The sequence below is a fragment of the Silurus aristotelis genome (assembly GCF_946808225.1).
Source record: "Silurus aristotelis genome assembly, chromosome: 16".
Lineage (NCBI taxonomy): Eukaryota > Metazoa > Chordata > Actinopteri > Siluriformes > Siluridae > Silurus > Silurus aristotelis.
In genome coordinates, this window is record NC_139589.1 from 10993101 (window position 1) to 11010481 (window position 17381).

The following is a 17381-nucleotide window of genomic DNA, read 5'->3' on the forward strand; positions in this document are numbered from 1 at the left end:
TAAAAGAACACATCTTAGAAACACTCACAAATGACCAATTAATAGCTCGGAAATATTTTATTACACAAAATGCACTAATGATGAATATATTGATGAAGTGCGATGCACACCTGTAGGAGTCGTTGAGGTGGGCGTGGCGCTCAGCAGCCAGTGTGCGGATCTGCTCCCAGTTTGTAATGAGTTCGTCTCTTTTAAGGTGGATCTGAGTGGCGTTCTGGGGGTGAGTCTGCTGCAAACGCTCTGCTTCACCACCCAGAGTGTTCACCTTACAGCACATTACAGCAGTTTAAGAGAGAGACAGCAATAGGTGTGCATGTGTAAAAAGTTACTTTTATGATTGCTGAAAGTAAAGTGAGCATTAAGACTGACCTTATCCTCCAGGGCAGCCAGGTCCCTCTCGAGACCCTCGTGTTTGCGCAGCAGAGCCTGAACGCTGGCGAGGTCACGTCCGAAATCATCGGAGGCCATGAGCTGCTCTTTCTCTTTGATCCAGCTGATGGTTTCATCCACATCCCTACAGAACAGAAAAGGAAAACATGTAGGCCATTGGTTTCATTTCACACAAACTGCAAGTAACCCGTTAAATTAGTGCTGATCTGTTAATAGTGACACACCGGTTGAAACGCTGCACCTCTGCGGCCCCGAATAGTTTGCCTTGTCTTTGCTGGGCCAGACCCTTCAGCCTCTGCCATGCTGCATTCACCTCCTCCTGCTTCTTCAGAATCAGCTCAGCTTCTGGGTGGTTCTCCTGAGTTAGCTTAGCTGCAGTCTGGTTCACCTCGTTTACACGCTCCTCGTGGGCTGCTAGGTCTGTCTGGAACTCCTCAAACTTCTTCTGCAGGACCTCCACGTGCTCCAGGTCCTGACCCAGCTCCTCAGAAGTGACAATGGCTTCCTGTGACAGTGAAAATGTCTGTTTGGTTCATGCCTTTCTATGTGCTTTTTATGTTTATCACGTTTCTATTTATATATATATATATATATATATATATATATATATATATATATATATATATATATATATATATATATATATATATATATATGAAGGCAGGTAAATCTTTTTAAAAATCTAAATTATTTATACATTTTGCCTTTATTCTTCTTCCTTCAACCTTTTACCATCCTATCAATAATTCATTCAACCAATTGTGTGTGTGACCTTGTCAGTGATCCAGTCCAGAGCATCCTCACACTCCCTCAGGTACTGGACCAGTTTCTGGGCCTGCAGCAGACGCACACCTTTCTCCTTAGTCTTCTGCAGCAGCAGATCCCACAGCCGGTGCAGCTCCTCTAAGCGACTCTGAGAGACAGACAGAGTGAGAAATTTAGGTGTTAGATTTATTGTGTTTTCTTTACCAGGAAGAAAAGGAGTTGAACTCTATGTTTAGACCAGCAGTGATGCAGCAAAACAAATACAGACTGGAGATGTTAAATTTGAGAATTTTGAGTGACTGGAGATTAAGGAAAAGGAATGTCCACTTGATGTGACAGTCATGTTTTACTTTAGGCAAAAGAGCAGTAACACTACAGTGTTGCGCATCACCCCAAATAAAGCGTATTTATGGCCTGTAGCAGAGGACAATATAGTTAGTTAGGCACATGTGTCACTGCTCAGTCTTCTGTTGACGTTCATCATCCGTGCCAAAAACTGGATGAAATCATGCCAACCAGCAGTAGAAATGCCTAATGGAGATCATTATGTAAATTATTTGAACTGTGCCAAATGTGTACAAACTTAAACAAAGCCAATAAACAAGCATAGAAAAGTTCACTACTAACATCTCACAAAAGAAATGTTGTGTAAAGGCTGGTTTATCCTTCTGTGACCACGTATCTGATGGCAAACAGACACTTGCAGAAAATCCAATTCTCACCAAAATGATTTCTCATTTAAATAGTAATTGATTGCTTAAATTAGTCATTCTAACAAGATGGGTTTTTTTTTTACCAAAATGCTATAGTCTTTATTGAAAGTTCACAATTAACATGCCACATCTTCATTGTAATTAGAGATTCTTTGTGTGCCACATTTACACACAAACCCTTTTTCTATAATAAAAGGCAAATACATGTCAATAAAAAGGTACAAACCAGCCATAAACTTCACTGCACACACAAACACACACTTCCAGGGAGAAAGTTTTAGAAATTCTTTCACCAGAAGTTTCAGAAATTTCACAGCATCCAGAAACCTACTTGGATATGAGTTCCATAATTGACACTTTTTACAATTGGCCTCTGGGCGGTCCGGTATGGCGTGAAGGACTGAGCCAGATCATTAGCATGATTAACATTAGCACGATTAACACACACAGCTTCACTTTAACATCAACACAGGATATGGGGGAAAAAAATATAAAGCACACCGGGATAAAAGGAAGAGTCAGAGGATCAATGAGAGAGTGACTGGGTGATTAAGTGAATGAGAAAGTTGGTGGCTGAAAATAAATGAACTGGTTGAATGAGACTGGATGATGTGAGTGAGCAAGTATTAGTTTTTTTTGGTCTTACTCGAATGGTCTCAGAGGCAAAGTGACTCTCGTTGATCATGAGGTTGCCGGTTTCGTCAAGTTTGATGATGGCACCAGAGTTGGCCTGAACCTCTGCTTCGAAGGCCTGGTGTTTCTGGAGCTTTCCCTGAAAGACAATCATATTGACTAATAAATTGAGGGTGGGCAGAAACCCAAAGGCACCCAGATATATTGCAAAGTTTAGTTAATAATTGGCAGAAATTCTGAAGAATCATCAAAATCTGCATGAATGAGCATTTACATCCACAAATTCGATGTGATATACAGGTTTATTTCCACTACATTAATGCAACTTGGTATGAATGGACAAAGTCTTCATGTTGTCAAACTTTACTGGTAAGAAGAGGTCAGTCACATATTTCATAATAAACCAATCCAGCAGGTGAAGTTTCTTAAAATTAAACAAAGACTGGTTACAGGACAAAGGTAGATACTGTGTGTGCTGACGAGGACCCACTATAATATTTAACTAAGCTATGGTCCAGGGAAGACTGCGTGAACTGAGATTTGAATCCATATGCTGACATCTAAAACAGGAAGTCAAATGTTCTGCATGTCTATTACCAAATCTCAATATAATCAGAGGTGGAAAAAAATAAATAACTACACAATCCTCCACACACACCTGAAGGTTGCTTGGGTCCTTATAGTTCTCATCAGAGGCAATCTGCAGCTTCTCCTGGATCCATTTCTCCAGCTCGTCGGCATCGCGCCGAAAGAACTGGAAGCGGTACGAGTCCTCTAGTTTCTGCCTGCGCACAGTCGACAGCTCCTTAAAGCGCCGGTAACGGTCCAGGACCTGCTGCCGACGCTCCTGGATGTCATCGGCTGTCTCGAGAACTTTTGTGCCGCTGGTATCCATTCTCTAGAAAATATGCACACGGGATTGGTTTCTTTAATTCTTCAATACTCTACTGCAATTCACCACTTCAAGGGTAGTGTGAGTGAGGCTATACACCAATAATTGTGAACCTCAAAAGGACAAAGTTCAGATGTTGTTATAATAATGTTGATTACTGTTCAGGACAATAATCAAATCTGGCTTTTTCCCCCATAACATTCAATTTAAAATATAGCAGAATATAGTTTAATTCTTCAAATATCTCTCATTATTATTATTTTCTTGACTTGTGAAAAAAAATGTAATTAATAATGTGTACTAAAAAAATACTGATTGCTCTAGAAATCAGGTATTAGTGCCTACAGTGTTTCCCAAAAAGTGCCAGAAAACACTAGTGCTTTGTTTCAAAATAAATAAATGAACTGCTCAATGTTAGGTGATATTGTTATTGACAATTTAATGAAAGTAAAAAATTAAAATAAAGAATACTGATATCGAGGCTATATCAGAAAATTGTATCGTCACAATAAATCAACATTGACTTTATCGATCATATTGCGGGGCCCTATTGTGCGTTTCAACTGAAGCACTCGCACACAGGATTGAACCCACACTGGCAAGCAAACAGCTGAGTATACGAGCAGAGTGAGCGGAAATTCCACATGCATCTGAACAAACAGCACAAAGATACTGCTGGAGTCAGCCCCCCCTCGTTCACTCTCTGCCTCTTTCCAACATCTCTTTCTTGCTGTGCCTCTTTACAACACACACACTTAAGAATTTAAGAAAAATCAGAAGTTTCACAACGGTGTATATATAGAGCATGGAAAAGGCCACGCCTGAATTAAGGAAATTGCTCTTGGTATTCCGGATATTCTGCTCCTCCCTAGTGTCAGACAAGGTGGATTTTGGGGAATGTGAGGCCCCCTGCAAAACTATTTATAGAGGAACAGCACAGATGCCACAAGCAACAAATGGAACAAGAAAAATCCACCAGTCACATTTGCCTTCCACAAATTCTCCTAACCAATGATTTCCGATTTCCTGTCACACATACAGTACAATCAAAGTTTAAAAATTAACAGAAATACAGATAACGTACATCACAAGGCCCACTTGTGTTGTTGAAGATTTCTACAATTTTTTCTATTACTTTTTTTATGTGAAGCATGAAAAATATTTAGAGCCTGGAAAAGGTTGTGAGAATACATCTTAAAACCGTGATAAATCCACTGGATCGCTACATTTTCAATAAGGAAGCTATGGCACTGTGCCAAAACATGCTTTTAAAATGAAGTGGCATACATGTTTATGGTTTATATCACTGTTCCATTAGCTTGATTAAACCATGCACTTTGCACAGCCAGGAAAGGCACAGAGTACAAGTGAGGCGACAGGAATAATTGAAGAGAAGTCTGACGAACTGAGGGTCAGAGGGCCTGAGAGATAAAAACCAGAGACATGTCTTGAACAAGGGGAAGAACCAGCCGAGGCTGTGCCACGACACTGCTGTGCTAAATCAATACCCGGCTTTGTTATGGCGGCCAACAACCCAGCGTACATCTTAAACTGGGTAGTGGAAACGGAAACAAGGACTTCGAGAAACTGTTGTCAAGGCAACGAGAGTGAGACAGTGTCTGTCAGGGAGACAGCAGGGATTAAACAACAGCTCATCACAGTGACTAACGGAGGAAGTATATCAGTCGAGTTCATGGAGCTGGAAAACAACATCAAGAAACCACGCCCGTGATCAGCACTGCGTAAACACATATGCATACACACACAGAAAGCATATAGGCACCAGATCGGCCTGCATCACCACACACTCCACTATTGCCATTAACTCTAGAATTATGCAAATCACCCCAAAAAATGCAGCTCGGGCTTCAGGTTTCAGGCCGTGGCGCATATCACAGTCTGATGCTGCCATGGAATGCTGAGTAAGAAACATTTTCACTTTCAGAGTAAGTCATTTTTACACAATGAGGTGGACGGTCTTATGTGATATTTTGTCATTTACAAAACTGACACATCAGTAATTTTGTAATGAACTGCAACATGCTGCCGGCCATCATCTATTCACATGAGCGCAGAGATGGCCAGGAATGGCTTTAAGTGACATCATCTCTTCCACCCAGACAGCACAAACAGTTTAGCTCCTTTCATTCCTGGCCATCAATAATGGTCACAAACAGGATGTGAACTTGTGATCTCTCGTTGCACCACCTGGGAGCCCAACACACCCATAACAGGGTCAGAAGCCTGTCTGAGACGGTAAATGCCAGCTGAAAACGCCATGGCACACCGTGCTAAATTGAAGACGATATGCTTAATCAACTTGTTCGCTAAATGAAATCTTGCAGTTTACAACTTCAAAAAAACAAACTCACACAAAAACAAAAGATGTCTCAAATGTATTTCGATTAAATGAGACATGTTTGTGTTCAGACTGAGCTGCAGCATTAAGTCATTAGGAATCTCCAGTGATAGTCCCTATAGAATTTAGTGCATTTCCATCTATATTCAGCTCAGTTTGCAGTGGGGCTGAGGATTGGGGTCGGGAGCACAAAACTGTGTACATTAATACAGTGGCCAGACACAGATAAAGTTCAACACCCCGCCCTAACACGCATAAGCAGAAATGACGTTATGGAGACCCGCGTGACGAGACAAATTTTAACTGTCACCTGAGAAATTCCTCACGTTGGTGAGATCTAAACATCATTTCATCTTTAACTGACGACACGATCTATTCCCTTAGAGAAACATCCAAATGGAAACGTGCAAAAAAAACCCCACAACTCACCAACACACGCCGGTTAAACTCGTTTCGGAGCAGTAAAGAGATAACTAGTCGTGTGCAGGATCGAGATAACACCAGCTCACACACTCGCAATGTTCGGCCTACTCACTCTTCTCTCCTTCACCAGCCCACTCCCATTACAGCTCCACACTGCAGCTCTAGAATATTCTCCTCCCCCCCCCCCTCCCCCGCCCCCTCTCAGTCTCCCGCTCTCTGTACTGCCCAGTCTGATAACTCGCTCACATTCCAGCCCCATGATGACACAGACAAAGTCCGGACCCACGCCCTCCATCTGCACACAATAACCGCTGTTTAAACATTCCTAAACCTATACAGCTTGGAAGCTGATCATATGCATTTCCTCAATATTTTACTTATACTGTATTCACACGAGCATAGCTGAAACATTGTTCAGAGGTGTGTTTAATAGATTTGCGCAAGAGTGGAACTTTAGAAATTAAAAGAAAAATAACAGAAAATAAAAGAAAAAAACATAATAGAAGAAATACTAATGTCAAAAATGCAGGTACATTAGGCTGAAGCTGAAGGCAAAAAGCAGAGGCTTTCAGAGTGATCGAACTTAGCATTTAGCAAATCACACTCATTCCTCACGCTTGTCCATTACTGCAAAGTGAAGAGGCGGAGTGGAGTTAAGTGGAATGGAAGATATGAACTATAATGAGGTAAGTGCATGCTCCACTGAAATAGCTCATGCCATATTAATCAGGTACTTTGGGTTCAAGTTTTTTGCTGACAATTGACAATAAGGTAATACAAGTGTAGATCAAACTGCTAAACTGTTACCCAAGTAGTTACGCTCAACCAATACTCAGCATGTGCTTAACTTTGTTGTAAAACTAGCTGTTTATGTAGAACAAAGTTTTTTAATCAATTTCTGGCCTCTCAAAAAGAATCTACCGTGAGAATCCGAGATAGTTAATATTTAGCCTTTTACTAATGTTACGCGCTCCCCAAAATCTAGTGAAGCATCTTCCCAGAAGAGTGGAGGTTTTTAAAACTCCCGTCTCTAGAAAGAAACACATGATAGCTTTCACCCTCACCCAGGGGGTAGCGGTCATATGATAGAGGAATGTCAGCAGCTGAGCGGCAACTGGTATCTGAATAAACTACAGTATTGCAAATTTTACCTAGACATTTTATCCCAAATCGCCCCAATATCAGGATTGCGATTTTATTCTTGTATGTAGAAATAAATGTAGTAATAATAAAATATTAAGTAACAAGATTTATGTTTATTGTTTTATTTGCCTGTATTTATATCTTTAATGAACTTCACGTAATGGCTGTGGTGCAGTTTATTATATCAATGAATGAATTTCACTGTATTTATTCATATGGAGCAAAGACACGGTGTGTCAGTCACTTTACACCATGTGATCCCCAACAGACACATAATCAGGTCTGTGTGAGAGACTCTTATTCCCAAGGTGTCCTGATAATGAGCTCGTCCTCTTAAAGACGTCCTGCGTGACCTCGCTCAAAGAGGACGAGTTTGGATATATATACATCCTGGCTGCAGAAGTGTGTCGCAGAATACCAGACGGCAGCACCAGCTAATGTGACATACTTCACCATTAGTAAATATGGTGTATACTAGATTTGTGCCACTGGGCTTTCCATCAGTTTAAAAAATCCGGTGGATGATGAAACTTTATCTCATTATTCCAGATGGATGGAACATACAGTATCTCACACAAGTGAGTACATCACTCACATTTCAGCAACCATTTTAGTATCTTCCCTAAAGGACAATACTATAAAATATATGCAATTTGCAGCTTGTATGGCGACATTGATTTACTGTCCTCCAAAAATAACTCAACATACAGCCATTTTGTCAACATAGCTGGCAACAAAAGTGAGTACACCCTACATCAGCATGTCCAAAATATGTCAATAAAAAAAGTGTCAATATTTTGAGTGAGCACCATTGTTATCTAGCACTGCCCTAATCCTCATGGAGCTGCACAGGTTGTTGCTGGGTTCCTTTTCCACTCCTCCATAATGACATTACGGAACTGCTGGATGTTAGACACGTGGTGCTTCTTCCCCTTTTGCATGAGGATGCCCCACAGGTTCCTTAATAGAGTTCAGGTCTGGAGACATACTTGGCCACTCCATCACCTTCAGCTTCCTCAGCAAGTCTTGGCGGTGTGTTTGGGGTCGTTTTATGTTTGTATGTCTGTTGTTCGGCCCAGTTTCTGGGGAAAGGGGCATCATGTTCTGCTTGAGAATGTCACAGTCCATGTTTCCCCTTAATGAACTGCAGCTCCCCAGTACCAGCAGAACCCATGCAGCTCCAGACCATGATGGTACCACCACCATGCTTGACTGTAGGCAAGCCACTATTTTCTTGGTACTTCTCACCAGGTCATTGCCACACATACTGGACACCATCCGGGTCACACAACAAGTTTATCGTAGTCTCATCAGAACACAGGACATGGTTCCAGTAACTCATGCTTTTGGACAGGTCGTCTTCAGCAAACTAACTTCTTGCAGTGTGTGGCGTACGGTCTGAACACTGACAAGTGGACCTTCCACTTCTGCAACCATTAACCCTTGAGGCCTGTTCCAAGTGGAACCAGTTTCGGAAAACCTCTGTATGACCCTGGCAACTGTACTGTAACTCAGTTTCAGGATGTTACCGATCTTCTTATAGCCTGGGCATCTTTGTGGAAAACAACAATTCTAATTCTTAAATCCTCAGAGTGTCTTTACCATGAGGTGCCGTGTGATCAGTATGAGAGAATTGCACTCAAAGCACCAAATCGTAACTGCTCTAATACAAGATACACAAGTTTGTATCGTCCTGAGGAAGCAGACAAAAACATGAACATGATGAATAGGACATATGGCTTTGCATCGTTACACAACATACAGCGGTTATTACTCACTTTTGTTGCCAGCAATACAGTCAATAATAGCTGTATGTTGAGTTCTTTTCAGAGAACAGTAAATCTATACAAGCTGCACATTGACTACTCTAAAATATATCCAAGTTTCATTTCTATAGTATCGGCCCTTGAGAAGATATATAATAACTGCATTGAAAATGTTTGTGTCAAATTTATGTATAAAGAGACGTAATAATGTGAACCTTGACTGATCTGTTTTAAAATGTATAGAGCAAAGTGTAAAAACGCCAACCACCGCCATCTTGTCAAACGGCTCATCCTGACTCAAAGGGGCAGAATGACGCACACGCAGTAAAGAGCTACCAAGCCTTTTTACACACATTCCCAACTGGCAAGTGTCACTGTGATTGACAGATGAAATGATATACCATAAAGAGAAAGCTGACCACTTGAATCCTATCCTGAGGGATTAATCTCCTAAAGCAAACAACGTTTATTTTTTCAGGATCCCCCATGTCACATTTCTTTTTCTTTTTTATTATTAATAAATAGTTAATTAATTACTTATTTAATAAAACTAATCAACAATCGAATGCGAGGCTGGTCTACTGACTAACACCCCCCCCAAAAAAAAAATAAAATAATACAAATAAAAAAAAAAACACTTTCATATTCATCCATAAATCTTTACATTGCCCTTCAGGCACCTTGTTAACGTCATGACTTCCTGTGAGAGCGAATCAAATCTCACTGAGGTGGAGAGCAGCACTCCTACTGGGAAGTCAGCATCGCCGGAAAATGAACTAGTTTCTATGGAAACACATCTGTTACCCGTGCAGGAGAAAGAATAGGAAGGATACAGGCCAGATAACAATAAATAAATATGCACGCTGCTTTATGGAGCTTGTACAGAGTTGTACTGGTTTCGGGCTGTAAAGTGAACAATTCTCAATGCTGAGTATTAATAATCGGTTTGAGTGAGATAAACGCCCGAGAATCTTTACCACATATATTTTCCCAATAATGAATACATGATTGTCTTTTTATGCATACTGTAGTGTCAACATTTTCATGCTCATCTAAAAACAGATGACTTTAGGAAGTGGGGGGGGTGGGGCTTGATTTAAGATACGCCACACACACCGGGGGTTATAATATATGTTTAGTGACATAATCAGCACACGCCCCCTGGATGCAGAATGAGTCATTACATTTTTCAACTCTTACCAAGGTTGCAAAATTTAGAATTCCATTAGAAAACTGCATCTTTAAACTATTCTACACACACACACACACACACGCAGATGTTGAAAAGGATTTGGGGAAATCTTTATCCTGCACAAATAATCATCGCACACAGAAAACCTACTTTATGTGGTTCATCAAGATGCTTTGCCTTCCTAAAAATCACCAGTGACATTTATAATCTGTTATGATCAGCCAAGGTTACATATTTGCATTTCGTCTGCCTGTGCATCACATGTTCGTCTCTGAATCATATCTATAATTCTAATTTTGCAACTAAATTATCCTCTGCATTTGTTTTTTCACAACTGCATAAAGAATGTTATTTGGATGGAAAAACCCACGAAAAAGAATCCATGCTCACACTGTAGGATGCTAAAGAAAATCTGTTTATGTCCTAAAGCAACATCGTTATGCTTCTCCATTTCTACGGTGCCAGTATAATAAATAAATCCATTGCAGCACAGACTAGGACTATAGTTTCACATTAAATCAAAGTGTTGATCAACACGACCGAGACAATCCGACTCACGTTATCACACTGCAAAGTCATGCAGAGAAAACACACACACACACACACACACACCATGCAGCGCTTTACATCCCCGCATGTGCACATACGTCTCAATGTATAGACCTACCTCGGAAGGAATTAAAAAAAAAAAAGAAAAAAAAAAAAGAAAAGAAAAAAAACTTTAATTGAATTCTGAAATAAAATGAAAAGAAAAAGCCGCAGTCCTTGCGCACTCCGGCTCGCTGCTCTGCCTGAATGATTTCAGAGCTGTATACGCCGCTTGAGAGGTATGACTAGGCAAAAGTGTGAGTGTGTGTCTCTTTCCATCGCTGCGGTGTGCAGAGACGCAGGAATGCTGCAGTGATAAACGTATGTGGGGATGCAGCCAAGTCCCGGCCCTGCCTGCTGTCTTGCCCTGCCCAGGAAGAAAACATCATTCTGAAACAAATCCATCCACCCTGCTAACTACATCCCTGCTGACTGCGCTGCATTCGATTCCCATAACACACACCCTAACCTAAACTAACACTCCAACAGAGGTGAACTAACCAGAAATATACTTAGCGAGTCTAGTGGGCAGGTGAATGCTTATTAAACGTAATGCTGGGGGAACATAACTGCATCCGACAGTACGACGAAATGTTTCGCTCATCGCCAAATAATTCTGATTTCGTCCTGATAATGTAGTTCCTACAGCATGTGTACATATCAACTCTTAAAACGTCTTTGTACTAATCCATATGGTATTCTTATTATTTCTCTGAATGACTACTGGAAGAAATAATGCTGGCAAGTACTTTAATAGTAGCATTTCAGCTGAGAAAAAAGAAAAGAAAAGAAAGAAAAAACGAACACTGTAAACATATACTCTGCTTATCCCCCGCTGTTATATTATGTGTTTTATGCTCTACAACAATTCCTCCCCTTATGACTTGCTTTTGCTTGCAAATATGAGAAAAGGCTAAGCTTCCTTATTGAGCATGGAATATATCGATTGACCTTAAAAATTATTTTCTTGTCATTGGGACAGATTTTTTTTTATAATTAGTTAGAATTTACATACTTTCAAGGCCTGCCTTAAACTCCATCTCCCATTCCATCACACACCCTGACTATTCTATATACAGTGAGGAGAGAGAGAAAAAAGTATACCCTCTTTCAATTCTATGTATTTATTTCTAAAAACAAAGACTGTCAAAAAACTATAATTTGCTGCATAAACCATAAACCAACGTTCAGAAACCAGGTAGGAAAAAAACAAGTACACCCATAATGACGTTACGTAGAACAATTGTTAGCAAAAAAAGCAGTTCTTTGAGGTCATGGCTAATAAGCCTTTTTTTGCTTGACCTCATGCAGACACCTACACACCCACACCCATGCACAGTCATTGACAATTTCTTAAGTAATGCCATGCTGGGAATTGCTCTTGCAGAATATGAAAGTAGGAAGTGCACGCTTATTTTTTTTCCACCTGGTTTCTGAAATGTAGGTTGAAATTTCGAACAAGCAAATGACTGTAAATTGAAATCTGTTGTGTGGTCAGATGTCACTTAAAGGTAGTTGGCTGTTTATACAAGGAGAAAACCACACAATTGTTATTTAGGTGCTGATTAGTAAAATTACCCAATTGAAGGTTGTCTTGTTTTTGCGACTTTTTTTGTTTGTGCATCGCTTGACCTACCTGTTCCTGAACTGGATCTTGTCTCTCAAATTTTTAAATAAAAAAAAAATAATAAAAATTAATAAATAAAAAAAACAAACAAAATTTTTTTTATAATCATTTAGACTGGAACCGTCACATCTTTTTGTTGAATGACTAACAGCTTACCAGCAGCATAAGCACACTAACTGCACTGACTGTTCATGATGAAGCTTTGTATCACAATCGGGGAAGAAAAATAAATAAATAAATAAAACCTTATACCTGAACCCTGACTGAGTTCTCTGCAGAGCTGAAGGTTACACCACATCTGTCCATGCATCATGTATCTGGATTGTATCCCAAAAAGACTTTAACTGCATGCATTTAGTAACTGAAATCTGACTGATAGTTGTTTTTTTTTATTATTGTTTTATGATTAAACTTGTGACTGTTGATTTACTTTATTTAAATATTTACCATTTTAAAGGCTTCCTTCAGCTTTCATGAGGCACATGCATCACTCACCTTTTGGAAGATGTTTGGAGAGATTCATTCATCTATACTTGCGTAAGATGTAATTAAAAGTAAATTTAAGGTCTCTTTAGTGGGTTTACTTGCGTATGTGGATAATCTTAATCTGGATACAGTCCTGATACTTGAAAAGCAAATGAGGAAAATTGCTTTTAGATTTGCTACACAGGGAAGAGTGAAACCAGTGCACACCATAAGCAACACATACAAACACACACGAACAAACGGTGCGTTACACACTTTACCTTCAGTTTGGGTTTAATAAACTTGGACATGGTAGCGTTGTGTCTGTCTCCATTACAGGGCATAAGAGTAAACAAGGTCAGTGAGACAGAATGGTGATTAAATATCAACCAACACACTAGAACACACTATACCATGCAAGAACAAGTGAGCCACAGCTGAATTAAACAAGCTCTAGCATGGAAGTGCTCATATGGATCATGTGTGATACAAATGTGAAACAGATGTGAAACAGGGAGTCTCCTCGCTTTATTATGAGAAACAGTGCTGTAGGATTGTGCTACAGCACAATGTCACATGACACCATTATCCCTTCCTCATGCATTCCACAGCACAAAAGCTTTTGGAATGTACCAACTCTGATAAGGGTTAACAAGTGACGCAGATGTGCTCGTATACAATACATGTTCATGATGAACAGGCTGTGCACCAGCTATTAGACTACACAGCTGCATGTAAAGAGGAAGAAGTGTCCCACAGGACCTCTGCTGAGAACCCCGAGTTCTACAGCTATGACTTTACATACCACACCCCTTCCTCAGACCTCAGAGAGCGTTAGATAAACTCAGGAGTGGGAAAGGAGAAAGGAAAAGAAAGCAAGGAAGAATCGTGCATTATATATATGTTTGTATGTACAAAAAAGGAAGGGAGAATGGTGGTCTCATCCGAGTGTAAATTTGACATCATTGGTGCTCTTTGAGGGAGAAGTAAACAGCTTTGTGAGCTTTAAGGGAACACACCACACACTCTGCATGCTAATGGCTGCGCACAAAACATTTCCAGCCTTCGTTAATGTAAAGTAGAGGCCGAGCCGCTGCAACATGCTGAGTGTAGAAAAAGCAAGCCTGAATCAAATTTCACTTAAAAGTACTTTCACTTAATGGACTGAATGCGTTGTAATGTATGAAAGTGTACCGTTTCCAGCCATTTTAATAGGAACAGCAGTACCAATGGCCCTTCTTGCCAACAGCACAATTAACAAAGCATTTTAATACAGATTATCTTCAGTAAATGTTCATCAAATCAAAAGTGAGGATGTGGGGGGGTGTAAATATCTAATTGCATTTGACCATGACATGGTTTTCAATGCCAAAAGACAGTCATAAGCAACTGTATTTATTCAATAATCTGCGCAAAAAATACAACTTTGCTGTTCTGCAGGTGGAAATGCCTTGTTGGTGACAACTTCAACTGAGAATGGTTTGAGCTTACGATAACACAAACCACCTTTTACAACTCTAGTGAACGGAAAAGCAACTCAAACCCTGAACCTTCAAGAATCACTGGCTCCCAGTTTATGACTGAACAATGCTGTCTGGTCTTTTCCCAAACTTGTATTCCCGGTTTGGACATTCTTAATTAATGTGAATATAATTACCTGAAGTTCTAGGCTTATATTTCCATGATATTATACATTGTGCTTGTGCAAATAACCTGCTGTCTGGCCAATGAGAATTTAAACTAGCAATAAAGATCATGTGGACTGATTGCACAGTTATAATAAAATGCTGTAATGTGGCACAAAATGCTGACATTTATAAATACCTAAGGAGAAAAAAAAAACTACTGACAATAATGGCACTTTCTATAGTGCTCAAGATCACCAATGCAACAGGGCTTTAAATACTCAATCATTATGTACTGATGAAAGAGGCAATAATATAAATAATTAAGTTATATAATAAACTATCATCTTGTGTTGCAATTCAGATTTTATCACCCATGATAAGCAATACTTCCAACCGTTTTTGTGTTATTACATTAATGTATCTGACCCGTTTACTTGCTTTTCTTTCGTGTTTAAATGACATTATTTATTGCTATAAATACAGACCCTAGGCTGCTATTCGAATCCCAGAGTCGACTCCGACTCGATTCCCATTTCTCGTGTTGGACAATTTCATAATCAGCAACTCCGTTCTGTTGTTCAATAAAAAATAATATTTTGCTTTGCTATTTTTTGTGAAATTGGATTCTAACATAAGTCGATGCACGTTATTTTCGTGCGAATAAAAGCCGCAGTGTATCTCCCTGCGCACAGAGTCGACTCCCAGCCATAGGAACAGGGCGGCTCCTGTAGTGCTGAAGGACACATTTGGGTCGTTTAAAAGAAAGAAAATCCTAATTGTTATATATTGTTTGCATATATACATAAAATACGGGTTTGTGTGGTTTATTTTGTTAAAATTGTACATGTAATCTGCCATGCTTTATATTTATTACGCTATCATGGCTGCAGAGCTGATGCAGCTAGTTCAGCTAGCTTGCTTTCCTGTCGACAACAGGGCGGCTCAATGAGAGTCGTTTTTTAGATTATATTGGCGTAATTATATATAAAATACACCTATTTGCGTTTCCATATGTCTAACACGTTTTTTAAATCGAAAAACTCGGTTGTAATCGATCGAAGAGTATAATAGTAAACGTCGAATAGTAACAGTCCCATTAAATACATATGAATGTAGATTAGCTAGCTACCTCGGGTTAACGTATAGTGTTTCTGTGTTTATTCATTAATGGTATAATAATTTATTTTAAAATACCGTTTTTTGTTGTTGTAAATGTTAATAAATGTGTGGTGTGGCTATGCAGAGGGCAGGGCGGCCATATCACTCCATTCAACCGAAAAATAAAGCAGCACATTCAGAATATAAATCGCTTAGATTACACAAGCATGCGATACACAACGCACCATACCTCGTTAGAAGTCGTCTTTTGCCGCGGTATAAAGAGCTGAGTAGTTTCAAATAGCTCTTATTGAAATAAGAAGGCTGCTGCTGCTGCTATCTGCCTGACAAACACGGGGGGGAGGCGATGACGTCAGCGGCGCAGCGATTCACCGAACAGAACCGATTCAGCGCCAAAGCAAACCGCGGTATCTCCTCAAAACGATGAGCTCAACTTTGACTTTGCTGAAAAGAACCATTTCTGAAACGTCCTGCATTAAATGCCAATTTATCCTCTCTTTCATTAGTTATTTGTCTTCAGCAAGCACTACAGTGGAGTACAGTGAAACCAAACAATGTTTCCCCCCAGGACCAAGGTGCTACATAAGACAACTAAACAAAACGTAACACAAAACACTACACAAAACTACCCGAGGCACATGTGGGGCATTTATTGCAAAAAGAACAAAATAAGACAGAAGAAAGAGTGACACTGCAGCACTCACCAATACAGTACAAAAGATTTGTGTGCAGACTGTTATACACTCTGGATGTGAGGCCCCAAACAATACACTAACATTTTCCAGATGGCAGGAAAGTGAATGGTGTGTGTGAGAGGTGTGTGTGATCAGCCAAAATGCTGGTGGTTTTGCAGAAGTACTGTGTGCTGTGAATGTCCATAAAGGAGGGAAGAGAGACCCTCTTAACTATCCTTACCATCCGCTGTAGGGTCTTGAGATCTGAGACGGTGCAATTTTCAAACCAGGCAGTAATGCAGATGTGCAGGATGCTCTCAATAGTTCCTCTGTAGATTGTGAGGTGGAAGCTGGGCCTTCCTTATCTTTCCCAAAATGTAGAGATGCTGCTGGGCTTTTTTTCTTTGCCAGGAGTTTATATCAGGAATCCATCTCAGGGGGGAATTCGTGAGTCAGGGGACAGTGTGAACGCAGTCAGAACACCAGATGCGTGTCAGGATACAGCTTGAATGGTTTGCCAATTCACTGTACACATTGTACCTAATGTACTGTACCTACTGACATTTTTGGGAGGTGGAAGAAACCAGAGAACTTAAAGTAATCCACACTGTTAAAAGGACTATACAGTGTAGAAACTCCTCGAATACCTGAAGTTAGGATCAAAACTAAGAGATGTAATCTGGTAATGCTGACCACTGCACCAGCGTGCCACACCAAGAACTGCTTTACTTTTAATGTAAAATACATTTCACCGAGACATTTATGATCACAGTAGACTTATTTAATATATTGCATCTAAATATTCATTTGGGGAGACTGTGTGCCTAAATATGGTTTATTCTAATTTACTAATACTAGTATATTACATAATATAGTAACATACTTTGTTTAGTTTTCACAAAAAAAAAAAGTCTTAACCTCAAATGTTAAATGATAACACATTGCCTCCTATGTTGGTCATTTAACTTAAATTAACTAAAATAAAATAAAATCTGAGCACCTTT

At 39.8% G+C, this 17381-nt stretch overlaps 1 protein-coding gene across 29 annotated transcripts in view; it reads right to left on the reverse strand.

The window, feature by feature from the left end:
- Nucleotides 1-16135, reverse strand: part of sptan1 (spectrin alpha, non-erythrocytic 1) — a 38694-nt gene extending 22559 nt beyond the window's left edge. For 10 of the 29 annotated variants that reach the window (XM_083564991.1, XM_083564988.1, XM_083564987.1 and 7 more), the window contains exons 1-7: nt 15933-16087; nt 3160-3399; nt 2515-2640; nt 1163-1303; nt 615-895; nt 370-514; nt 111-265 (exon numbers count right to left, since the gene is read on the reverse strand). In XM_083564991.1, the coding sequence (XP_083421117.1) occupies nt 111-265; nt 370-514; nt 615-895; nt 1163-1303; nt 2515-2640; nt 3160-3396 (1085 nt within the window). In that variant the 5' untranslated portion in view covers nt 3397-3399; nt 15933-16087. Of the gene's footprint in view, nt 1-110; nt 266-369; nt 515-614; nt 896-1162; nt 1304-2514; nt 2641-3159; nt 3400-6181; nt 6372-13237; nt 13280-15932 lie in introns of those variants that run through there. The other 19 variants (XM_083564998.1, XM_083564994.1, XM_083564981.1 and 16 more) reach the window with 6 other exon arrangements.
- Between the last annotated feature and the right edge of the window lie 1246 nt (nt 16136-17381).